At 42.2% G+C, this 26108-nt stretch overlaps 1 protein-coding gene across 2 annotated transcripts in view; it reads left to right on the top strand.

Moving 5' to 3' along the window:
- The window catches only part of LOC114431213 (carbonic anhydrase-related protein 10-like), a 58707-nt gene that overhangs the window by 8978 nt on the left and 23621 nt on the right, over positions 1-26108 (top strand). For both annotated transcript variants that reach the window (XM_028398819.1, XM_028398818.1), the window contains exon 4: positions 23642-23784. In XM_028398819.1, the coding sequence (XP_028254620.1) occupies positions 23642-23784 (143 nt within the window). The remainder of the gene's footprint in view (positions 1-23641; positions 23785-26108) is intronic.

The following is a 26108-nucleotide window of genomic DNA, read 5'->3' on the forward strand; positions in this document are numbered from 1 at the left end:
AGCATCAGCTACACTAAACCTCTCAGTCTCTCTTATCCGTCAGTTATTAAAAAAACCCACAAAGCTGAAGTATTGAACTGTAATATTTTTTTCTGGCTGCGAACTGGTGCGACTGGATTCTGCTTCCCCTTTTAAGTTTCTCTGCTTTCTCAGCTCGGCTCAGCAGGCTGAACAAACTGTCAAACTGCCATTCTGAAACACAAGTTGTCTGCCCAGTGTTGTCAGAGATAGCAAAGTGTGTGGTATGTGTGTGAAGTGTTAACCTCTAAAAATGCAGTAACAGAAATAGATCTATTTTTTTTGCCTCAGACGTACAGCACAGGAGCAAAAAGCCCTAATCAAACTATTCCTAAGCAAATGCCAGGTAAAAAACTCGAGTGTTGTCTGTCCTGCCAAATCTGCACTCCCTGTCTTTAGCAACCTGGCTTGTGCACATTTAATTCATTGAGTCAGAGCGATGTTTTTATTGGCTTCTCATCATGATTTATTTTTAAAAAATTGGTCACAATCAAGATCAGTGAGATTCTGGGGACTGTGTGCTTCTCTGTGCCTGCCTGGCCGTGAGAATGAGGAGGTAGGAAAACAGGGGAAAAAGTGCGAGGAGGAGTGGGTTTGGCGATGAGGAATAGAAGAAAAAGCGAGATCTCAGGGGAGCTGCCCTTTCCTCCTGATGGATCTCTACACCAGCTCTGACTGCGTTTCCTTTGTGTGTGTGTCCACTGCCAGCCTTAAAGGGAGTGGAGGAGTAAAGGAAGGATGAGGAGGAAGAGGGGAGCTCAGGGGATTGAGACCATCAACCTCCCAGCTCTTTCCAGCAGCTACAACCAGGTTTAAATTTAACAACAGGGGTGGTGTGAGAGGGACAGACAGGATTTTATAAGTATATACAGTTTGCAGTTAGATGTCTATAAATATAATGGTTGTCAGTAAACAATTTATTTGCTATTATATATCTATTTACTTTCCCTCTGGCCTACCAGTCAAATCTCTCCCAGCATATTTGAGTAGATCCACACCTGTTTCTCTGTTCTTCACTTTGTGTTGTGTTCATGCAGAGTCTAAGCTCTAATGCAGTGCTTAGAGAGTGAAGTGATGGACACCTCTCGCCCTCTTGGCCAAATAGAGTGGGCTCATTTAACCGTCTGTGGTTAAATTAGACGAGAGCTTAGCCAGTCGCATACCGCTTTGATGAGCACGCAACTTACTACTGTGGTGAAATTTGAGCAGTAGAGATGTATAAAATACTAAAAGATCTAAACATGGTATCTCACAGTTCAGTCTATTCACATTGCAGCTTGCAGGGTTGAGACCCTATCAGTGTTACAAATCCTTTACCTTCCACATGATCTCCATACACATCAGGAACGACTGAAGTGAAGATGAATCGATGTGCTAAACGCTAACCTGGCAGCCTCCAGCTGTATTGCAACCTCACCTTTATCATGCTGCCGATTCCTCCCCACTCTTTCAAACATCAGATCGTAGATCGCTGTAACAGTCTGACATCTCCGGCTGCAGCCTTTACTCATCAGTTGGAGGAGGTGGTCCTGATTAATGTAAATTTTATGTAAATGGCTTCCAAATAGCCTGCTGGATGACAGAGGGTGATCTAGGCAGTTCAAACATAATGTTCTCGCTGTGATTTGGCACATGATGGACAGCTTGCAGTCTTTTCCCAAACTGTGCGATAGTCTGGACTTGACATAAAAACAGACTGTGATAACTACGCTTTCAGAAACATGAGCCAAAGAAACTGGCAACTTCATATGCTTTCTGTAATTTGAACATACAGTACTGCAGCCCTCATACGCTTCAGCTGCAACATACTGTATCTTCAGCCCATTGATTGTCCTGTGATGAGATGAGCTTCACTGGAGGGGCCGAAGGTTACACAATGATGGAGGACATCTTTGTGATTTTTGGCTGTACTTCCCACCTCTAGCCCCTCATCAACATTTGACGTTTATCAGTTTAAGATGATTGTGCAAGTGAAGAGCGTTGCAAAGGAATTGCCAAGTGGAGGAATGATTTTGCGAACCTCATAAAAAAGGCCTCCAGTCCACACTACGTGTAGCAGACTTTCACTCTGGAGTCTGAGGTTGACCCCCCTGACGCTGTGGGCTGTTGTGTTTTCTCCCACTGTTAAGTTGATGATTTTTGCCGGCAGTTAATTTTAGTTTTGCATAAAAAACAACCGGTTCAGGTTCAGCATAGACTTCTTAAAACACACAGAGCATTAAAAGCATTTTGCAGGGAAAACTACCCCCACTCCCATTAACACATAACACACACAGAGAAACATGCACACATGCACAGGACTGAAGTCCATGTCATGCTGAATCATTCATGCCTCTGTTTGGTGATCAGTTCTGCCACCGAACTGTGATGTAGTCCCCTCTTCTATTTTTACATCCTCTGGATTCTTTTGTTGTACTGTGCTTTTCTTTTGATGTTGGATTAGGACATTTTGCATTTTACCTGGTTAAACATCTCTTTTACTGTTTTGTAGAAGGAACATGGTGTTTTTGTTTTATCATTTCACATAAAAAAGGAAAATAAACAGTAAATCCCCGCTGTGCAATGGGAGATACACCAGTGCCCAAACTTTTGCACATGCCTCATAGACTGTGAGACGTGCAGTCTATGAAGTAACTGCATCAATATTTGAGAGGCTAAACTTAAGCTACCTGTGTATGTGTCTGTTTGCTGCAGCTGATTTTTATTTCGAAAATCAATCACACATTGTTGGTCTACACAGATGCACATCTGGCCCAGTTGTGGCCCATGGATCCCACTCTTTTAGCAGGTGGAATGAGTCAAACTGAGTATTGCTGCCAGAAGACAGCCGCCGCAGATTTTCACTGCCCACACCAGCCATATCTAGGCTGCAGACGACAACATGTGACAGAGAGAAGTGTAACTATGTAGGGTTTGGCCCCTCAATGTGTTTTAAGCTGGAAGAAATTGAAGCTCAAATGTGGATGTGTCTCTGACACAGAGAGGATGCTGGGAAATGGCAGATAGCCCACTTGAGACAAAGGAAAAAGAGACTGAAAACATGCCTCAGTCTGTTAGTGGAAAAGAACGTTTTTTATATATATATATATATATATATATATATATATATATATATATATATATATATATATATATATATATATATATATATATATATATATATATATATAAAATCACACCTCGTGTTATTTGTGCATTGTGAAGAGGAGGGTGTGTGTCTGCACAGGATGTAATAATATTGCGGTTGTTTAGTGTGCATCCCTTTTCTTGCATTGGGAGTGTGTGTGTGAGGGGGGTTATTTCTGAGTCGGTGTGTTTTGGGAATATAATATCACAGCTCAGGGTTGTTATTTGGGTGTGCTGCAGAGAGAGTAAGTAGGACACCAAGTTAGTGATCAGAAGAGCCTCTGCCTTGCTCTCTCGCTCCCTCATTCTCTCTCTCTTTCTCTTACACACTCACACACTGCTCTTATTCATATATTTTTCTCTCTTTGTCATTGTCATGCAGTTTCCCTATTTCTGCCTATCTCTCTCTCACTCTTTCTTCATAAAACCTCTCTCGCCAGCGCCTCTCGTGTTCTCTCACAGGGCCACAGGAGAGAAGGGAGAGAAGGGGAAGAAAGAGAAGGAAATGAAGAGAAGTAGTTGGATCAGGGGGAAGAGGAGGAGGAGGAGGAGGAAACTACATTCCACCCACGCAGTAGAGGAGATATGAGCAATTTTAAATGGGACTAAAGGACATAGAGACGGGAGGAAGTGAGAGGGAGAGAAAAAAATAAGGACGGGATCAGAGAGAGAGGCCAATGAAGTTATGATACTCAATCTCAATAATCTCCTGATATCATTACACATCCACATTCTCCACGCCTGATGGCTGCCTGCTACATTTCTTGCAATTACTCACCGCGGTAACGACATTACAGCTAATGCTGGCGGTGATTATGGCACCGCTGCTATTTGTTCTTATGCAGCCGGGCTGCCGCAGGCCGCTGTACTGGACGGGCACGTGCTCCCTGAGACGGCGCGTTAGCCGTAGTTAAACATTCCAATGGATTCATTACAGGTTTTAATGCGGCCGTGCAGAGATGAAACGAAGGGCTCTCCAGAGTTTGTTATTGGGGTGCTCCTGCAGCTGTACTCCACCACTGTCAATAAGCAGGTTAACCTTTCACCTTTCAAAAGGTCACATGTTTTTAGGTGCTGTAAACTCATGACTACATTTAAAGGTTAAGCTTAGTAATATTTCATGTTGTCCTGTTTAAACCTTCATATAAATGAGCATGTGTTAGATTTAAGTCAGCTACATGCCAGATGCTTTGTTACATAGAGCCATCTGTGAGATCGCCCAAGGAAAGAGTTTAAGAGGTGCAAGCACTTTTATGGCAGATGATTGGATGAACCATCTGTCCAGTCCCCTTGTAATGAGTTCAACCAATCAGATCAATGTAGGCTCAATAAAAGGAAACGAAACGCAGCGGTGAGGATCTTTTGAAAGTTGCAGCACACTTGGAGGTGCTTCTTGTCGTCTTCATGAGCAAAACACAAGTCACTGGACGCTGATTGGTCTGAACCACTGGTGGTTCGGCTGCAAGTGCTTGAATTTAAGCCTGGAAGATAGAGTAAACCCTGCCAGGGAAATGCTGAGAGTAAAGCAAGCGGCAGCAGGTGAAGCTGTGTACTCTGTGGTGAGGAGTGGAGCTGACGGTGGGAGAGCTTGCCTCATCGCTCTGTTGCTAATAACGTTAGCTGGCACTCTTGTATACACTTGTATATGGCAGTGTGTCCCTGGCAGAGCAGTGCTTTTAGGCAGGCTCTTATGTTGTGGCAGTAAGCAGGTGTGTGCTCACACTAATAATATCATGCTTTACTCACATATGTGCTAGCACAGTTAAATCCTGCTGGCCTGTTTCATTTACACGCACACTTCTACTTACAGTTCTCAGAGGGCTGTTAGGTAGTTTTGATTGACAGGTTTGCCCCAGCATGGACAAACTGACCCAAACCAGCCTGGTGTAAAAGAAACACACCGTTTCTGTCTTTGTATTTGCCATTTAGGTCTTAGTTGCAGCTGCCTTCTCCTTTAACTGCTGCACAAGACGAACATTTGTGTTTCACAGCAGTTTTATCCTCATAGCCAGTAATGAGTAGAACAACAGGGGAAGAGATGAAAACATAAGAATAAAGCAGAACACAAAACATTGCAGCTATGAGATAAAAAAACCAGCTGCAGTCTTAGAGCTGAACAAACATTTAAGTAGTGCCATGCTGTTTGTTCTCTTGGTGTTGGTATTTGTTCAGAAGAAGAACTAAAACAACATAATAAGCTCCGAAACAACGCATGAATCATTGTTAGGATTTCTGAGTCCTTGAATAAAAAGAAGAGCTGAAACCGGTCGGGTTGATTTCAGTCAGCGAGGACTGAAGGAAAGGAGAGATGGACCACTGTCTCCTCGCCCCGACTCAAAGAAAGCGTCCCGCTGGTCATTTCAGATGCTGAGAGGCAACATCAGGCCAGCCGACCATCGGGGCACCCATCGGAGAGCTGAATTTGAATTACGTTCTGAGGCTCAAAGTGCAAAGGGTCCAAGTGGCGAGGCCGCTGCAGACGTTTGATGGCTGCTGCAGCATACTGTGCGGTGGTGGTGGCACATCTGGCTGCCTCAGAATAAAGTAAACCCCGGGACGACACTCCTTCCAGAAAATATGATGAGTTATTAAGTTCCATCCATCATCGCCTCAGTACGCGGTGGATCTGTCTTTCAGTCGCCCTTTTTTATTTGCCACTGACAGGACAGCTCTGTTTGAGGAGTGACTTAGTATTTCACTCAAAGATGAAAGATTCACAAGAGACATTTCAAAAAACTGCAATGGTAATAATATCCTGACTTTCATGAATCCTCCCGATGAGGTTTGTAGCCTGTCCTCACCGGGCACAGGTTGATATTTCAGTCCTCAGCAGCCACACACCAGGGTTTTTATTAAAGTAGATATAGTAAATCAGACGGTAATGTTATGAAGTGTGTGTGTTTCAAGATGATCTTTACCTAACCCCTTGTTTAACCCTGTGTTTAACGCCAAATTCAGCCACAATTAAAATGAGTCTTAACACCACAAAAACCAAACAGCGGTGTCAGGGGGGGCTCGAACCGCGGACCACCGTGCTGCATGTACCCCACCATCCTACCTCCTTACTCAGACTGTTGTGGCTGTACTGTATTTATGCTAAGATAATATAAAATTGCATGTTGGGCAATGTATGTTCTGTGAAGGAAGGCCTTTATGCTTTTGTGAGGAAAAATATGGGTTTTTATTTGTATTTTTATTGTTGTCTGTAAATGTCTCGTCTGTTATTTTGCACAGTGACTGCAGGGAGTCTCCAGTGTTAGCAGTGCTCTGCCTTCTCTATCTCCTCTGCAGCCCACCAGCCTGTTACATCACTGCTATGAATACGGGAGCTGCTGCCTCTGGTCTGAACAGTGTGAGACACACTTAAAGGCGGCAGCTGCTGCACAAACAGTAGATTTCCCTTTAAAAAGGCTCTTGAGTGCAAAGAGATGCTCACAAAACAAGTGCTGTGTTAAAGAATTCACACTCACACTGTATGCTAATTGTCACACTGATGTTATGCCACTTCGTATTTAGGTGTGTGTGACGTGTACACAGATCCTGATTCAGCTCTCACTCCCCTGCGCACTTGGCTCTTGTTGCACTTAACAAAGTGGACTGACTGAGCTGTCACAGGAACATTCATGTCAGAAAAAAGTGTGCACAGGTCTGCTGAAGCCTGGACCCCCTTGAGCTGGTATGTAGTTTCAGACTAGTGTTGTACTTGGTTTAGTCTTCAGCTAGTGTTGGTCTTTGTTTTGGACCGTTTGTGTACTTGGTGTTGGACTAGGTTTGGGGTTGTTTTGGGTTGGTTGTTTAGTTTTGGACTCCTGGACTTAGTTTTAAGTTTGCATTGGAGCTGCTTTGGACACACTCTGGATTTGATTTTGACTTGTTTTCAGTTACTTGAATCAAACTGATGTTGGACTTTGTTTTGGGCTGGTTTTGTGTGTAACACATTTGCAGCAGAGAATGATTTTTTGTGGCTCGTGGTGTAGAGGGATGATTGCCGCTTTTGGGTGCAAGAGTCCGAGTCCCTATCTGAATATTTGAAGGAATGATTTACAAATGCATCTTGCAGTCACGTTCTAATAAACGCCGTTATCACGTCTTTTAAACTTGATATTACGTAACCACATCAGCATTCATTATGCAAAAACATCCGTTTACACACTGATGACATTCTGTGCTCAGAGGCAGAGTATGAAATATTAATTGCTGTGTACTGTGTTTGTACCATGTGCAGTATTTTACATCCTGTTTTTGTGATACATTGGCCGACCTTCCTTTTCACGTTCACTGTCTTGTAAACACATGCACATAATGCCAGGTATATTACTGATGTAGTTGTGAGTTGTGCTGTATCCCTTCCAGCTTTGTTACAGTATAGTGTAGTGTATAGTGTAGTGTATAGTGAGTGACATCATCATCTGTGTTGTTTTCATTGCTTCGACATAACATTTGATGGGTGATAAATCCTGTTACCAAACTGTAAACCAGCAGAGATCCTACACACAGGAGAGATCACGCTGGCTGGGTTTTACGGTCCGTACCGTCTCACTTGCTCTTGGAGCATGACCTTTGTCTTGGTGTTGAACATCATCACAGCATCAGCCAGAGACAGACAAGCTGCTGGAGGGGAGGGATGGACGAGTGACAAGAATACAAAGAGAAAGGACAACAAGGAGGTTAGAGAGAGATGACCCCCATCCAGACATACACACATAAAGATGCAGGGCAAGACTGAAGCTCCTGCAGCAGATGGCTGTAAATCCCTTGATCACCTAAGGAAGGTTGAGACCCTGGAATACCATCATCATGCCAGTACTAGTGCTAATACATCAGACAGGCAGCCAGACTCGGTGCATGCGGAATAGGTCAGTTGGAAGTGATTCCCAAACAGATACTGTATATTAACCAGAGTGTCACGCAGAAGGTGGAGCTTGTTTAGGTTTGACCAAAACTATTTGGTCAGGTTTAGGAAAGGAGGGTTTGGGTCTTTGGGTCACACTATTGATGTGGCAGACCAATCTGCAACCAGCTTCACCACCGCTATCTGACGTAGATCACTCTAGGAGGTGTCTCTTCCGTAGACTGCCAAGGTTGGACACACTGTCAATGCCATGGCCTATGAATCTATCTATGAAGGATCTCATGTTGTTCTGTTGCCTAGCAACCTGCTAGTTTTTCCCCTATTGGCTGTTCTGTTTGTGATGTCTGCTGTGTGGTCTTAGAAACAGCATCCATTAGTGGTCAGCGATGGATCTCTGGTGTTGATGTATCCACCACCTAGCTAACAGTATTTTTGCCTTGTTGCACCACTTTTAAATGTAGCTTTATTAGGTAGTATCCCGTTAATTTAATTTTTCTGGGAGTGTAGCCATTAGGAGCAGCTAGCATGACGGGGGCCAGTGCAGACCTTCATTGTTTCACAACACATGTAAACAGACGAAGCACAAAGCTCTGTTTATTAAACTCTGTGTGTGTCAGTGTGTATTGTACAGTTCTAAAAAGTAATGAGGGCATTTTCTTGGTGTGTGTTCATCCTGAAAGAAGAAGCTACACAGTATGTGAGGCCTGAATTAGATGGATGTTATTGCAAAAACATCAGTGGCTGAATAAGTTATGAAGATTCATTGTAAAAGTTTGAAACCCTTTCAACAACATTATTGCTGTAAAAAAGATTAAAAATAATATAACATGCCTACTTAATGAGTTTTTAATTGGCTGCTTCAATCACATCACACTGGACCGGAGCTGCTGTTAGAACTAAGAAGAAAAAAAAACCTCTTCCACAGAGTAAAACAGAGAAAAGAGAGATTAGTTCAATTAACTTTTAATGCATCTTTTTTCTTCCTGAATTTGCTGCCATATCTTGGGTTTTACTTCTGTCGTTACAGTTTTACACCTGCTTCTCTCCATTGTTAAATGCCAGACACAATCTCCTGTGCTGCTGTGGTTGTTCTGCAGTGATAAAGCAGGTGCAGCAGCTATTTGACACAGCGGAAACAATAAATCATTTGTCCGTTAACACAAAAAAAAAGTCACTAAGGCTCACCTATATCCAGCTTTCGGCAAAAATGAAGGGTACAATCTGTCCTCACAGGTGCTGTTCACTAAACAATTTATCTTGAGAAAATCATTATTAAAATATCACCAATTTTCAAGTTTTAAAATCACTCCCATGTAAAATAACACGTTTGATTCATTGGTAAATTTTGGGCCATTTTTGTAATAACTGGCATTAGCTGACACTGGAACATATTAAACTGATTAAAGGGCAGGAAACCCCTTTATTCTGCGTATTCTTTAACCATTTGTAACACTGGGGGAGGAAACTTGAAACAAGAGACAACATTTTAGAGAAACCCAGAAGTTTATTATTAGATAGGTTTAGCTTTTGATCACTTTTTTACACTATTTAGTATTTTTTTATTAAATAATATAAAAATAATATTTAATTGTTATTATATAATATAAAATACTGCTTGGCTGTGCAGATAAAATGTTATAATAACAGTATATTGTGTATATTATTTTTGAGTTGAGCATATTTGTGTCATTTGCAGATTATTGATCTGTGTTTCATAGATGGAAAAAGAAGCCACAAAAAGAACTTGTAAGGATTGTGTTTCCTGTGCGTCCTTCTATAAATTTTAGGTAGCACTTCAGTCAGAGGTGAGATCTCCGTTCACACATTGTTCTTTTAGCACTGACTATAAATGAGGACGTTCATTAACTGTGCTGCTGTAACGTGGTCAGTGGCCTTCACATTTCTCCACAGAGGAAACTTGGCAGTCAAAGCTCCATCCCGTTAAATAAATGCTTAGAAAACATGGCAGTGAGGAAGAAGAGCATACAGGCCAGCTCGTATCAGAGCGGTCTGTGTGGGAGCCGCTAACATTCTTTCTCTGTTGCAAAGCCAGGTCTGAACATGCCTCTTGCAGCCATTAAACGTCTGACCTTAACTTTTTCTCAGTCCGTGTAATAACCTTTACTTCTCTGCACAAATTGGACTGTGTTCCCTGTAACGATCTGGTTCATGTTCTTTCATTTCCCTCTCTTGTGTTTGCCAGTTGGAGCTGTCATAGTTGGGGGGGGGGGGAGCGCACTTTCCTCCACGAAATCCAAACAAACAGCCGGCCAGTTAGCTCAATCAGAACCTTTCTAAGTCAGTGACGCTGCTGCGAGCCTATAGGCGGACCGGAGCGGACCTTCATATAGTAAAGCCGATTATTAGGTAGATGGAACAGCTGGTATGCCAAGTGATTTCTCTCAAGCACCTCAACCTACTTTTAGTCCAGCTGGGAGCAGACGCTCTCCGCTGTGAGTGGAGCGATATATGGCCTCCACACATCAGTGAACTGAGCGGCCCGCTGCCATTTCATTACACCCGCTGAGTTTCTCAGAGGAAGACTCTCCCTCAGGTCAACAACAGTTCGGATACACACTGCTTCAGCAGAATAGACCCCTCTCTTTTACGGTGGTTGTTATTACAGCATTGTCTGTTTGCAGTCAGTTTGGAGCAAAGCTGAATCCACACAGGGGTGTTTTTTATTAAAGTGTTAAATCTGTACAGAAGGTAAAAGCAGCGGAAATATGTGCCACACTAGTTAACTAAGCAAGCCGTGTGCTAAGCTTGTTGACTACCTGTCATCATTTGATATCAAGTTCTGTTTGTCACAGATTATTGGACGAAATGGAACAAAGTCTCTAAAATCATCTTGGGAAGCAGATTTCCTGAGTAGCACTTCTCAAGTTTTGGGTCAAACTCTAAAGATATTGGAAGTAATGAGGGCATAAGACTTTTGCTGAAAGTTCTATATTGTTCTGAAGAAACTTCCTCAAATTAGCCGGGCTGATGCAAGCTGGTGATTGACAGGGAGGAACGTTTTCGATTTCTTTTGGGGTCATTGCATCAGTCTGAATGCTCCCCCAGCGCTCTGATCTTTAATTTGGCCCGGGACAGCCATTTTGGATACATAATTAGTTCAAGAGACATTATTTTACTGAGATGACATCTTGCTTCTAGCTTGAAAGCTTCTTGTTATCTCAGGATTATCCTTCCCCAGTTTTTTTGTTTGTGTGTTGGAGGGAATGTTTCTGCTTAATTGGATAGTGCAGATTTGGAGGATAAAAAGAAAAATGGCAAAAAGTAAAGATAATATGTAATTTTGGAGGACTCCAACCTGTGACTGACTAAGCAGCACAAAGGGATTGTTAAGGGTTTAAATGTACACTAATATTCCACTATTATGCAGAACGTGAGTATTTAAAATTTGATCGTGACCTTTTTCCCTCCCCGTCAAAGGAGATGAGTAGAACACCTTTTGACCCGCTAAACTAAACCAAATATTTTGGCCACATTTTTATGGGCAAACCTGAAAAGTTGTCTATCTTATAAATGTCTCTGTTTGCCGCTTGATTCATTAGCTACTGCTCTGCTCTCAGGCTCCACCCCCTCTTCCAAATATGATCATTTCTGGCACCAATGAAAAGGTAGCAAAGGTCAAAAAAGTAAAACTGTCAACAGATACTCCACAAATCGGTGGATGACATAAATGTACAGTGCCTTGCGAAAGTATTTGGCCCCCTTGAACTTTGTGACCTTTTGCCACATTTCAGGCTTCAAACATAAAGATATAAAACTGTACGTTTTTGTGAAGAATCAACAACAAGTGGGACACAATCATGAAGTGGAACGAAATTTATTGGATATTTCAAACTTTTTTAACAAATAAAAAAACAGAAAAATTGGGCGTGCAAAATTATTCAGCCCCCTTAAGTTAATACTTTGTAGCGCCACCTTTTGCTGCGATTACAGCTGTAAGTCGCTTTGGGTATGTCTCTATCAGTCTTGCACATCGAGAAACTGGAATTTTTGCCCATTCCTCCTTGCAAAACAGCTCGAGCTCAGTGAGGTTGGATGGAGAGCGTTTGTGAACAGCAGTTTTCAGATCTTTCCACAGATTCTCGATTGGATTCAGGTCTGGACTTTGACTTGGCCATTCTAACACCTGGATATGTTTATTTGTGAACCATTCCATTGTAGATTTTGCTTTATGTTTTGGATCATTGTCTTGTTGGAAGACAAATCTCCGTCCCAGTCTCAGGTCTTTTGCAGACTCCATCAGGTTTTCTTCCAGAATGGTCCTGTATTTGGCTCCATCCATCTTCCCATCAATTTTAACCATCTTCCCTGTCCCTGCTGAAGAAAAGCAGGCCCAAACCATGATGCTGCCACCGCCATGTTTGACAGTGGGGATGGTGTGTTGAGGGTGATGAGCTGTGTTGCTTTTACGCCAAACATAACGTTTTGCATTGTTGCCAAAAAGTTCGATTTTGGTTTCATCTGACCAGAGCACCTTTTTCCACATATTTGGTGTGTCTCCCAGGTGGCTTGTGGCAAACTTTAAACGACACTTTTTATGGATATCTTTAAGAAATGGCTTTCTTCTTGCCACTCTTCCATAAAGGCCAGATTTGTGCAGTACACGACTGATTGTTGTCCTATGGACAGAGTCTCCCACCTCAGCTGTGGATCTCTGCAGTTCATCCAGAGTGATCATGGGCCTCTTGGCTGCATCTCTGATCAGTCTTCTCCTTGTATGAGCTGAAAGTTTAGTGGGACGGCCAGGTCTTGGTAGATTTGCAGTGGTCTGATACTCCTTCCATTTCAATATTATCGCTTGCACAGTGCTCCTTGGGATGTTTAAAGCTTGGGAAATCTTTTTGTATCCAAATCCAGCTTTAAACTTCTCCACAACAGTATCTCGGACCTGCCTGGTGTGTTCCTTGTTCTTCATGACGCTCTCTGTGCTTTAAACGGACCTCTGAGACTATCACAGTGCAGGTGCATTTATAAGGAGACTTGATTACACACAGGTGGATTCCATTTATCATCATTAGTCATTTAGGTCAACATTGGATCATTCAGAGATCCTCACTGAACTTCTGGAGAGAGTTTGCTGCACTGAAAGTAAAGGGGCTGAATAATTTTGCACGCCCAACTTTTCTGTTTTTTATTTGTTAAAAAAGTTTGAAATATCCAATAAATTTCGTTCCACTTCATGATTGTGTCCCACTTGTTGTTGATTCTTCACAAAAAAATTACAGTTTTATATCTTTATGTTTGAAGCCTGAAATGTGGCAAAAGGTCACAAAGTTCAAGGGGGCCAAATACTTTCACAAGGCACTGTATCTGTGGCCTTGTCTTTTTCTACTATCTGTGGTGGAACCCCTCATAGCTCTATCTGCTAGCCTTCAACAATCCGCACTAGCACCCACTCCACCCACATCATTCTCCTGCCTTATATATTCTTAAGAATATAAAATTACTGCATGACACACAGCAACCCCAAATTAATTCACGCTTAATTCGCCCAAGACAATGTTATTTTTAAATGTCTGTGTCAGAAAGTCAGATGCGAAGCTGAGACAGACAGGGAGTCGACTGGGTCCAGTATAAATAAAAAAGAGTGTAAGGTACGAATAAAAAGAGGTTTCAAGTGAAGCTTTGGTAAAAACACTAATAGCAGGATTTTATGCTTCATCTCAAAAATATTAGACTTACGGCCATGAAAGGTGACAGAAACCATTCTATAACGCTGATGGTTAACCATGTCGTCCACCCATAGCTTAGCTCTCTGGATGCCTCTGAATGGACCTGTCTGGCTGAAAACATGTAAGTGGTATATTTTAAGATTAAGATTAAGATTAGGAATACCTTTATTAGTCCCACAATGGGAATCTGACCTATATTTGTTGTAGAAACTTTAGGAGGTAAAATCCCTTTCCTCTGGTGCCCGTCTGTTGTGTTGACAGTCAGACTCATAGGTTCAAAAGGTACTAAGTTGCCCCAGTTTTGACTGCTATTTTTCAAACAGCTGCCTGGAAAAGACAGGAAACCTAATCCTTCCAGCTGAGTCCTGGTGGATGTCTGTGGCAAGCTGGGAATAATCAGAGTGAAACAAATGTACGTCCAATAACGCTCCAGATCATTTGTTTTCTTCACAAAGACACTTTTCTTCGGGGCCCTGCCAGCAACATCCCACAGTCTCCTGCCATGAATCTAGTTGCATTTATTGCTCAACTCCAGATTTGCCCTCACTTACTATGCAAACAAATGTTTATTTAAACGTAACTCAAGTCACAGGCAAATCATCAGAAGAGTTTTCTGGGTCTTGTTTATGCTGAACATGCACACACTGGGTCAGAGATGCACCAAACTGCACCTGCTTTACACACACACACACACACACACACAGACACACTATTTGAATAGTTCATGACATTCTGGCACGATAAAATGTGCACATACTGTATCTAGCTTTTGTGTAGTGTCTCTCACTTTCCTCCATGCAGAATCTACAGTCTGTACTTCCTGACGGTTTGTAGGCCCACTTCCACAAAGGTCAGTGTCAAGCCTATCTAAAGCATCAGACTGGGGCGACACATCAGAAGGAATAGATTGCAAAGCGTTCTGGGTGTTGTAGAAAGTAACATACTGTTCTGTTACGCCTGTTCATAAACTAAAAATAAATGAACATATTTGCACTTTTTTCTTTGTGGTCTTGTCATGGAATTCATCTTCCTGCTATCCATGTGAAGGGTCTGAGTTGATGATAATCTGTGCTACAATCTTGTGCACCGATTCAGGGCTGAAAAATGAACTGAACTGCACTGACAAATGGAAAGCTGCAATTCCACAAATGGCCACTTGAGGCTGACTCCAATAGTGAGTCAATCCGAATAGACAGCCAAAGTGAGAAAAAATAAAACATGATAGAGACTGGTACAAAAACCTGTTTTGATCTAATTTCCGACTGGTACTTTATAAAACCTACAGGGGGACATATTGGGATCACCTTTGAAAAAGAGCTGGTTATGTTTATTTGGGATCAGCCAGGCGCGTCTTTAAGTATGGTATGCTGTCCCACCCAGCCACGAAAGGTCACAATATAACGTACCTATAAGCTGCTTGCAAAAATAACCATGGGTTGTTGCTCTGCAAGTGTTTACAGCATTAAAAGGCAGCGATGCTTTAAAAATATGCCTCAAATTGTGTAGTAAAGACTAAAAACACCTAAATCAATATTGGCTGTGAGCACTCTACCTTTTCAAATAGCACCAACTCTCCTAGGCACAGCTGAACACTTGTTTTTCAGGTTAGTTGGCAGGTAGGTTGTTCAGAATATCGGAGAACTCTGTGGATTCCGGCTGTCTCAGTATCTTCTGTCTCCTCCTATAATCCCAGGCTGACTGTGATTTTTGAGATCAGGGCTCTCTGGGGGCCAGACCATCTGATCTCCTTGTCATTGAAGATAGTTGGACCCTGGCTGTACATTTGAACTCGTTGTCATGCTGCAGGATGAATGTGGGACCAGTCAGACATCTCTGATAGAGCTGCTCGGTGAATATGCGGCTTTCACACATACACTGTATGTGTCAGGAGGCTCGATATCCATGTCTGGCTGCTCATGTCCTGTGTGGGTCTGTCACACTTGTGTCTTCTTTGCCTTCTTTCACCCACTCAGAGGAAAAGAAAATCTGTGAGCAAGGTGCAGAAGCTCAGAGGAAGCAGATGAACAGGCAGTAAGAGGGAAAGGACACAACATGGATTACAGTGGAGTTACATCAGTGTTTGAATGCAGCAAGGCATTTTATTTTCATTGCATTATTATACAGTACATTTTCCATAGACAACTGCTGCCAATAAAAAATCCAACCTTCAATGTGTTTGAAGTGTGCAGGGAAAACACACTTATGCATGAGCATGATGTGCAAAGAGCAGGTTTGTTTGAACTAATCATACCATCAACCATATTTTGACTCTAAAGGAACAGTTTTAACTCAGATTAAAAGCTAGTTAGCTTAGCATTTCGTTGTATGGAAAAAGGGGACACCCAGTCCTCTTTAAAAGTAATCTAACTGTACTAGACGCCCTAGAAAGGGACAGGCAAATTTAGGAGTTCTTGGATGATTGGGGGAATCATCTTTTCATCTTTTACAAGCTAACCTAAACTGATATATATTTTAAAGAAATCACCAGCTTTCTGTAGGGAGAATCATGTCAGGCATCACTGTCATTCCCTCCACTTGTCTATATTTATGCTTACTTAGCACCTTACATCTCCATATTGTATCCATGTATCATATATTGTGCTCATACTGCGTACTGTACTCTTATTTTTGGATTATAGTGACACTTATACTCTTATACTCTGTACTTAACTGCATGTAATGCAACTTGATACCTCTGGCACAAGAATTTCCTTCGGGATTAATAAAGTCTTATCTTATCTTATCTTATCTTATCTTATCTTATCTTATCTTATCTTATCTTATCTTATCTTATCTTATCTTATCTTATCTTATCTTATCTTATCTTATCTTATCTTATCTTATCTTATCTTGTAAGTACATTTAAAAAGTACTTAAGACTTTCACTTAAGTAGTATTGCTAATGTAGCACTTCTACTTTTACTTTATATATTAAACTGGGTATTTGTACTTTTATTTAAGTACCAAGCTTCAGTACTTCCTCCACCAGTAAGTTAGCTTGTGATAGACAGATGCTTCATCCAATCACCTGCCAAATATTCTTTGGAAAGTTCCTGCTCTTTTTAAACACTTTCCAAGGACAGCATTGCAGATGCTTCTGTATAACAAACGTGACACAAATGGGAAATCCTCTGTAGGCCAGACTCATTTAACAACACTCAGTTTGACCTTGGTGCTCTAACCTGGTCTCAGAAGAGTCAATTGAACTAAGAATTAAAAGAAAATGCTTTCATATCATATTTACTTCTGGACGCAATATACAGGATACAAACGTCTTTGCAAATAAATATGAAGCTTGTATACAGTGGCAATGGGACCTGTGCACTACTTGCACACTAGTACCACCTCACAGACCCATGTGGTGCCTATTACATTATTACACTGTTCCACTCGTTCATATAAGGGTCTATGTTTGCCATTACAACCGCCACTCATTTTATGTTCTGTTCATTGTATGTCTGTTATGTCATTTATAGCCTTGTGAACCCCCTTCACTTACATGGCAATAAACACGATTCTGATTCTGATGTAGCCCAAACATAGGAGAGTCACAGCAGTGCTCTTGCTGTAAATATTAATGCCTGTAAAAGAATCTTATATCCACTTATCTGTAGTGCCTTCAGTAACATGATCTTTTGATCATGTTATGTTCTGCCACTGACACATGATGCAGTTTGGGACTGATATCTGTATCCTTCCAGTGGAAGCACCTCCTGCTAACAGCACCATACATTCGTGTCACTGCTTTGGAGGAAATCCCGTGTACAGAACACAGTGGATACAGTACACATATGTCACAGTGACCAGGCATTATGGGTTAGCATCCTCTTAAGCTGTGAGCTGGGCTAATGTCTGGTGTGTAGGGTACTAATGGTTGACTCGATGACACCGATATGTAGAGCTTACTTCCAATCATTTCAGCAGGGAAGGTTGTCATACTCAGGCGCAAGAGGTGTTGCTAGGACTGTGGACACATCAAGTTCATGAGTCAGTCTTTGGTTTTATTTACACTATATGGACAAACATATGTGGACACCCAGCCACCATGTTTGAATTTCAATATGTTCCTGTCTAGCCCATTAAACAGTTTTAGTAAAAGTTTTTTTGCCATGTTGAAATATTACACCAACACAGTCAATTAATGTAACTATTACATATTTAGTCTGGAACATTGTTAGGACAAAACAGACTGCAGCAAAACGGACTAGCTGTATGCTAAAGTGGTGTCCATTTACTTTTGGTCACAAAAATGTAGCCATTTTTTATAGAACAAGTCATGGATCTAATATTAACCTTTGGACTGATATTGATCTGACAGGTGATTTATCTCTGAATATAATGAACATTTTTTATGTGACGTAGCCCTCAATGTGATAAACTGGTCCTTCTTCAGAGGCCGTCTGAACTACATTTGGCCCTTATACTTATGGTATAACACATTAGGTCGGTCAGTACTTTAATTTGTTTGATAAAGCAACTAAGTGCTTGTCCAGGCTTAGAAGAGAATCCGTGCATTTTTTAAGGTGAACTTTTCTTTGTCTAAATCAAGTCAGATGCATTTATTTATGAGGTGAGTGAGCATGTTTACAGAGCAGCAAAGGACCGAAATATAGATAAAGGGAGCCAATAAGCACATCCCAAGTTTTTAGAGGAAAGTGTGTGTGTGTGTGTGCGCTGTGGATGCGGCAGCATTAACACACAACGGTTGTCTGATAAGGGACTTCTGTTATGGCTTCCACTGAAGCAGAGGCTGATAATGAAATCATTTCAGAGGATAAATGGCTTTTATAAAGAACAAGAAAGGTTAATGTGAGCGCTGCAGGCTTTGTTACCTTGTGGTGATGCACATCAGTTCTGGAAGTGAAGAAACTCTGTTTCTGAGTGAGGTGGGTCATTCTTAATTTGACTCGATGAGCCAACGTGCACAGCGGCACACTGTTTTTTTAAAGCATCATCCCCAAACAAACGGGACGTGGTCCAGCTTCACACTTTATCCCAGCTTGTGATTTCCCACACCAACTGTTAGGCTCTCCCAGTCATCCACACACAGCAGGCCTTCACTCTTGGCTGTCTGATAGCGGCTCAACCTTCTAAAGTCCAGTCAAAACAGCAGCTATCGTTCCAGCTCTCTTAGAGCTAATCTCTTCTCCTCACTTATTCAAAGCTTCTGTCACATTTTTCACTTCTCTGCTGTTTGAATCTGAGAAAGGATTTTTAGAATTTGAAGTTTCATGCCAGGTGGCACAGCACAGACTCCAAAAAATCCACTGCTGCAGCAAAGAAACCTACATTTAAAACTTTATTTGGCTTTTTTGATATGTCCTGTTGGCTTACCTTAGCCTGAACGGAACAAAATAAGCTAACTAACTGCTGGTTTTAATTAACTGACTGCAACACTTCTTTAGCCTGGCAGTGGGGCTGATGTTCACATGTATTCAAGCAGCCATTAGTCCACAGTTGTTGTTTAAGTTAGAGGAAAGTGATTTCCTAAACAGCTCGGTGCTGAAAGTTTTAATAAACTCAAAGAGGAGGAAATAGGGCATTTGTCAGGGGGCTATTTTTGTGATGGATTAATCTATATTTGGTGCCCTAGTGAGTTTTTGGGGCAGCAGGATGGTGTATGGGGGATTGAAATGTTAATGAAGGAACAACAGTTTGGTTAACTGGATTGGTATACCCCGTTCACACTGGGGAAATAAATCTGGCTAAAGCGGGATTAGGGCCGCATCCAGATGTATCCAGATGAGTGTGAACACCTCAAATCCGGCTGAAATCAAACTGGATGCAGCCGGGTTCGAGGTGTGATTGGCTCAAATGTGGCTTAGGTGTGAGCCGGATTGAGTGCGGACACGCTTGTGTCAGATTAGATTTGAAAATAGGTCTGAACGTATCCAGTTTAAAGACTATCCAGATACAATCCTACTCAAGCTGGAATGACTTTCTCCAGTGTGAACGGGGCCTTATTGTGTCATGGCCATCTTTACAGATTGATTGTTGGCTGTCCAGCTTTTGGGTAATTGTGCGTGGGCTGGTCCTTGTCCAGATGAGGTCAGTCCGTGTCAGGTGGTCGTGGCCTGGGATCCTGGCTCTGTCTGTAGCTTGGAGATGCTGAAGAAGGACGATGCAGCCAGAACTTTCCATCTGCGTGTGCATTACGTTATTATCTTCGTCCAGCAATCAATGAAGGGAAACCAGGAGACTGCAAGCAGCGCTAGCATCCAGCAGCTAACGTTACCCAGTCTGGCAATGACGTCTCTTGGTAAGACAACAGCCAAGTGATGTAGCAGAGGTTTCTGCCGGAGTTTCCTCAGGGTGCACCATGACATGCAGCGTTTATCACTCTCTGTCTTTTCTCCTCACCATTTACACCTCTGATTTATTAATATTAATAAGCACACTGAGTCCTCTGGGTTTCCTCTCTCTGCCCCCTTCCTCTGTCTCAGTCCATCTCCTTGTGCCCCTCACTCTTTCTCCTCCATTTGATTGTACCTGAACAATCTTTCTGTGTAAATGCTGACCTAATGGGATGTGACAGCACTGGATGGTTTCCAGGACTTTAATAGAATCACTGACATTGAATTTTATTAGCTGCAGTTCACTAGAAGTACAGAACCATCATCTTCTATTTCAACGATCCAAATACAGACATTTTTGTCGCGCCTATTCACATTCTGTCACAGACCTCACCATGTTTACCTCATTGAAGGAAACGATTTTCACTAGTGGATGAAAACAACAACATCAAATGTGCAATCTCTGAATGCAATCTGTGTCTTGGCAGGTCCACTCTACAGCAGTCACTTCTTCACTATAATTTTATTTTCTTATTTTAGTGACAGATTTGGAATGTAGAACCATTTTAACCAAATTTAACACCTTGGTTTCCAGCAATCTCTCTGCTCCTACTGTAATTTAAACCCAGGCTTAAATAAGTGGAACGTTCTGAAGCTAAGAAATGAAGTGCAGTTCCTTGAATGGCCACGTGAGGGTGGACACTCCCATGCCACTCAAATGGCTTCTTACCTAGTGGTTGTTGTTGTTGCATCCTAACTGAATGTCTTGCCGAGTTGTTTTTTAGGGCAGGGGTGGAGCTGGGACAGTCTTGGGACGGTGGTGGATTCTTTTGTTCCTGGTGGCTCTTTAATCTTCTAAGGCAGCGCCACCAGAGCAGACCCATCCTGCCATGCACAGCGGTTTAAGGCCAAGTTTTCCCATGTGTCAGAGTTGATACTGCAAAACATGAGGGAAGCCTTTAGTGAGAGAGTGCAGCGTTTTCTACAGGGATCCTGAGCAGGTGCTCATCAGGGAAGCGAACACTGTGTGCTGTGACGTCCTGGGTGCTGGATTACTGTGACTCTACCACATACTGTTCTGTAATTTCACAGTTTAAATCCTCAGCAGAACAATAAGCCGTAGTGTAAATGTGTATTTACATCATAGCAAGTTCAGGAAGACTTAATCACACGGGCAAACTGACACAGATCACAGCCTACATGCTTTCAATGAAACTGCAAGTCTGCTACCACCTATTTAAATCTCACATATGGCAAGATACACATTTTACTTCCTATTTGATTTTACACTAGCACTCACACACAGACCTATCTACACACACACACACAACTGGGTGTGTTGCCATGTGGCTGTGTGCTGAGCAGGGGGGGTGGGGGGTCAGGATTGCACTCTGCAGGTCAGAGCTGCCACATCTGTCGCTCCACTCATTTTCTGAATATACTGCAAGAGAGAGGCGTGGAGAGAGAGCAGCTGGGAATCAATGTGTGTGAATGAAAATATTGGCACATACCTGAAGAAGAAAAAAAAAGCTCTACATTTTCAAATGTAAATTTTATGGATGACAAGTTCGAATCTGTCAAGTATTTAAAAAAAACTGCATGGAGCGGAGTCTAAGCTGACATCTGTTGATTAGTTTTTGATCATAATGACAGCTGTTTCACACTCGGAGTTGTCATTAAGCCTGTCTCTGACAAGCATTATGACAGTTTAGCCAGTGATAAACCCTTTCATCTGTCTGTGTGTGTGTGTGTGTGCTTCTTCTCTTTGTGTCCATGTGTAAAAAGAAGAGGGTCCGTTGTGTATGTTCGTCCTCAACTTATGCGGCTCACATCTGGCTGCCTTTTAGGATGACGTTCTGCCTCGACATTCCTGTCCAATCCCGTTTCTGAGGTTTCAGTGCAGCTGGATGGAAGAAGTCGGTAATCATGTGAAGGCAAATGACCAGCTGGTGGTGGAGAGTGAGCCCTCGGGATCTGATCTTGCACACAGCTTGGGTTAAACAGAGCTGTGTGTAAAATGACGTCATTTAATATAGACTTTCTGCAGACAGTTCTGCAGCACTGATGGTCGCATTGAAGGCCAACGGTTTAACCCAGACTAGGTGAACCTTGGCTTAGTTTAGGTTGGGATCAAATTTCTTCACCATACTACTTTAAATGCTGGTGATCTGGATGAGTCAGGATCCTATGAGGAAGCGTTTCCTGTTTTTTATGTGCTTTTTAATGAAGACAATAAAAATGAACCGCTGACATGCTAATTGCTAGCTCTAAGACATCCTCAGCAGCTTGTTGTGTTTCCTCTTTGATAATTAATGGTTGGCTGATTGGTTGAAGTTAACTCATTTAAGACATTAACTAACTGATGGCTCATCCAGTCACTTTAACAGATCGAATCCTAGGAAGACATCTAGATGGTTCTAAGTGGAATCTTGGTCAGATATAGATGTGTAGTCAGGTTACTTTGTATCATGGGATGCCGCTTTGTGTAGTGAATAACTCTGCCACATTAAGCTGTACAAAAAGCACATAAAGTGTTTTGGAAAACTTCTGGTGTAGGGCAGGGGTCGCAGGACTTTCACCCAGGAGACACTTGATTTCTGAGTGCAACACAGCTGCAGTATTTTTAGACCTTTTGCCTGCTGGTGTTGTTTGGATAAGTTTTCGGATACTTGCTAAGTTTTAGTCTGCACAACCTCATGAAGATGCCACATTTGGTTGATGATGGGTCCCCTAGATACGACACATGGTGATGTTTATTCTAACGGAACATGTGGTCGTATTGCCTGAGTTCCTCCGATCACGAGACAGATGCAAAAGCTTAGGATGGTGGGGGTGGTGTAGGTACAGGCAGTGAAGCAGACCGCTCAGGAGCCCAGAGTTAGAGTGCCCCTGACACTGTAAGTCACTCATGTTTAGGTTTTCCCATTAAAAATACTGGCTAGGTTTAGGCATTAGGGTAAGAGGTTTGGCAAAGATGGCTTTAAACATGTGAATTCATGACGGCGGTCGCCATTTTCAGCTACCATAGTTGCAAGTCCCTGCCATCATGGACATGTGGAGATGCTGCCAGAGAAATACTCACAAATGTTGCTTTTTCAGAGACTGTAATATCGATGTCACATGTTATGTTTTCACAGTGATGGGCTGGGCTAATGGTGCTGTCCCAAATAAAATGTGATTAGCTGCATGAAAAGTGGCTGTTAGCACAGTTTAGCTGAACATACAAGTACATCAGCAACAGTACTTTAACTTGTTCTGCAGTGCACAACAAACAGAGTTTGATTTGTGTATTGGGTTTATTCAAAATTCAGCTTTAATCTGGGGTCAAAGACCCGTTGATTTGGCCCCTGGGCTCTTCACTGATTCACACTATCACTGTAGATTATACACAATGAAATCTAGTGGGAGAACTTCCAGACAGACTTTATTAAAGTGTATTCCCTCACCTTAGTTGTACTAGCAGATAATAACCTGGAAACTTTAATGGAAGTTCTTTTTTAGTCAGATTTTAAGCCGTATGTAAATTCAAATCTCCCCAACCTCCCTCATGTCTCCTGCTCCATCGTAATGAAGCTCATCAGTTCACTGCTCTGTTTTTACATTTTGATCTTACAAAACACACACACACACACTAATTTACTCTCTTTTTCATCTTTCAACAGTCCCATCCTTCTGGGGTCTGGTGAACTCAGCCTGGAACCTGTGCGCCATCGGGAAGAGGCAGTCCCCCATCGATATCGAAACCAGTCACATGATCTTCGACCCCTACCTCACCCCTCTCAGGCTCAACACGGGAGGGCGCAAGGTGAGAACTGACCCCTTTCACGTAAAAAAAACCCTCCCTTAATGATCCTGAGTGACGAGTGCTCATCACAGGACACGGTGCAAGCATGACCATCCTTCTCTGACAGCTGAGGTTTAATTTATCACAAAGAGACAGGACAGAGTCTTTAAATCAAGACGCTGAGGAACTTCTGTCTGACACAGACTGAGTTTTTCATCCATATCCATTTCTTTAAAATTCCCAGCTGCATTTGACTGCGCTTGGCTCAGGCAAGGCATTACAATTTCAGCCCTTTACACAGAAATCACAGTTAATCTTTATAGGAAAAAAATCCTCTCTAAAGCGCCCTGATTCACAGCAGAAACACAGCTTCTCCTCATGTAGTGCATCACATCCCGGACTCATTTTGGGAATCAGGAGTATATTGTTGTTATTGGCTGTATTTAGATGACGTTGCCTACACGACCAAGACACAGTAACATAAACAAGCTCGCAGTGACGTAGAGTATACAGTGGGGAAAAAAAGTATTTAGTCAGCCACCAATTGTGCAAGTTCTCCCACTTAAAAAGATGAGAGGCCTGTAATTTTCATCATATGTATACCTGAACTATGAGAGACAAAATAAGAAAAGAAAATGTAGAAAATCACATTGTAGGATTTTTAATGAATTAATTGGTAAATTCCTCAGTAAAAGAAGTATTTGGTCACCTACAAACAAGCAAGATTTCTGGCTCTCACAGACCTGTAACTTTTTCTTTAAGAGGCTCCTCTGTCCTCCACTCGTTACCTGTATTAATGGCATCTGTTTGGAGTCGTTATCAGTATAAAAGACACCTGTCCACAACCTCAAACAGTCACACTCCAAACTCCACTATGGCCAAGACCAAAGAGCTGTCAAAGGACACCAGAAACAAAATTGTAGACCTGCACCAGGCTGGGAAGACTGAATCTGCAATAGGTAAGCAGCTTGGTGTGAAGAAATCAACTGTGGGAGCAATTATTAGAAAATGGAAGACATACAAGACCACTGATAATCTCCCTCGATCTGGGGCTCCACGCAAGATCTCACCCCGTGGGGTCAAAATGATCACCAGAACTGTGAGCAAAAATCCCAGAACCACACGGGGGGACCTAGTGAATGACCTCCGGAGAGCTGGGACCAAAGTAACAAAAGCTACCATCAGTAACACACTGCGCCGCCTGGGACTCAAATCCTGCAGTGCCAGACGTGTCCCCCTGCTTAAACCAGTACATATCCAGGCCCGTTTGAAGTTTGCTAGAGAGCATTTGGATGAACCAGAAGAGGATTGGGAGAATGTCATATGGTCAGATGAAACCAAAATAGAACTTTTTGGTAAAAACTCAACTTGTCGTGTTTGGAGGAGAAAGAATGCTGAGTTGCATCCGAAGAACACCATACCTACTGTGAAGCATGGGGGTGGAAACATCATGCTTTGGGGCTGTTTTTCTGCAAAGGGACCTGGACGACTGATCCGTGTAAATGAAAGAATGAATGGGGCCATGTATCGTGAGATTTTGAGTGAAAACCTCCTTCCATCAGCAAGGGCATTGAAGATGAAACGTGGCTGGGTCTTTCAACATGACAATGATCCCAAACACACTGCCCGGGCAACAAAGGAGTGGCTTCGTAAGAAGCATTTCAAGGTCCTGGAGTGGCCTAGCCAGTCTCCAGATCTCAACCCCATAGAAAATCTTTGGAGGGAGTTGAAAGTCCGTGTTACCCAGCGTCAGCCCCAAAACATTACTGCTCTAGAGGAGATCTGCATGGAGGAATGGGCCAAAATACCAGCAAAAGTGTGTGAAAACCTTGTGAAGACTTACAGAAAACGTTTGACCTCTGTCATTGCCAACAAAGGGTATATAACAAAGTATTGAGATGACATTTTGTTATTGACCAAATACTTATTTTCCACCATAATTTGCAAATAAATTCTTTAAAATTCCTACAATGTGATTTTCTGGATTTTTGTTTCTCATTTTGTCTCTCATAGTTGAGGTATACCTGTGATGAAAATTACAGGGCTCTCTCATCTTTTTAAATAGGAGAACTTGCACAATTGGTGGCTGACTAAATACTTTTTTTCCCCACTGTATGTTCAACACAGAATGATCATCTGACTGAACGCAACTCGGCATGTCTGTGTCACTTTAAGGAGACCTTCAACTACCCTGTTAACAGCTCTTCTTAATACCTAACACTGTATCCAGCATGTCCTAGAGATTAAACATAAATTAATGCTGATAAACTACAATATTCAATCATTTGCAAAGCTTTTCCTGCTTCAAGAGTAAATTATCCATCTGGCATCTCCATCCTTCAGTT

Source organism: Parambassis ranga, unplaced genomic scaffold, assembly GCF_900634625.1.
Source record: "Parambassis ranga unplaced genomic scaffold, fParRan2.1 scaffold_61_arrow_ctg1, whole genome shotgun sequence".
NCBI classification, from domain to species: Eukaryota; Metazoa; Chordata; class Actinopteri; family Ambassidae; genus Parambassis; species Parambassis ranga.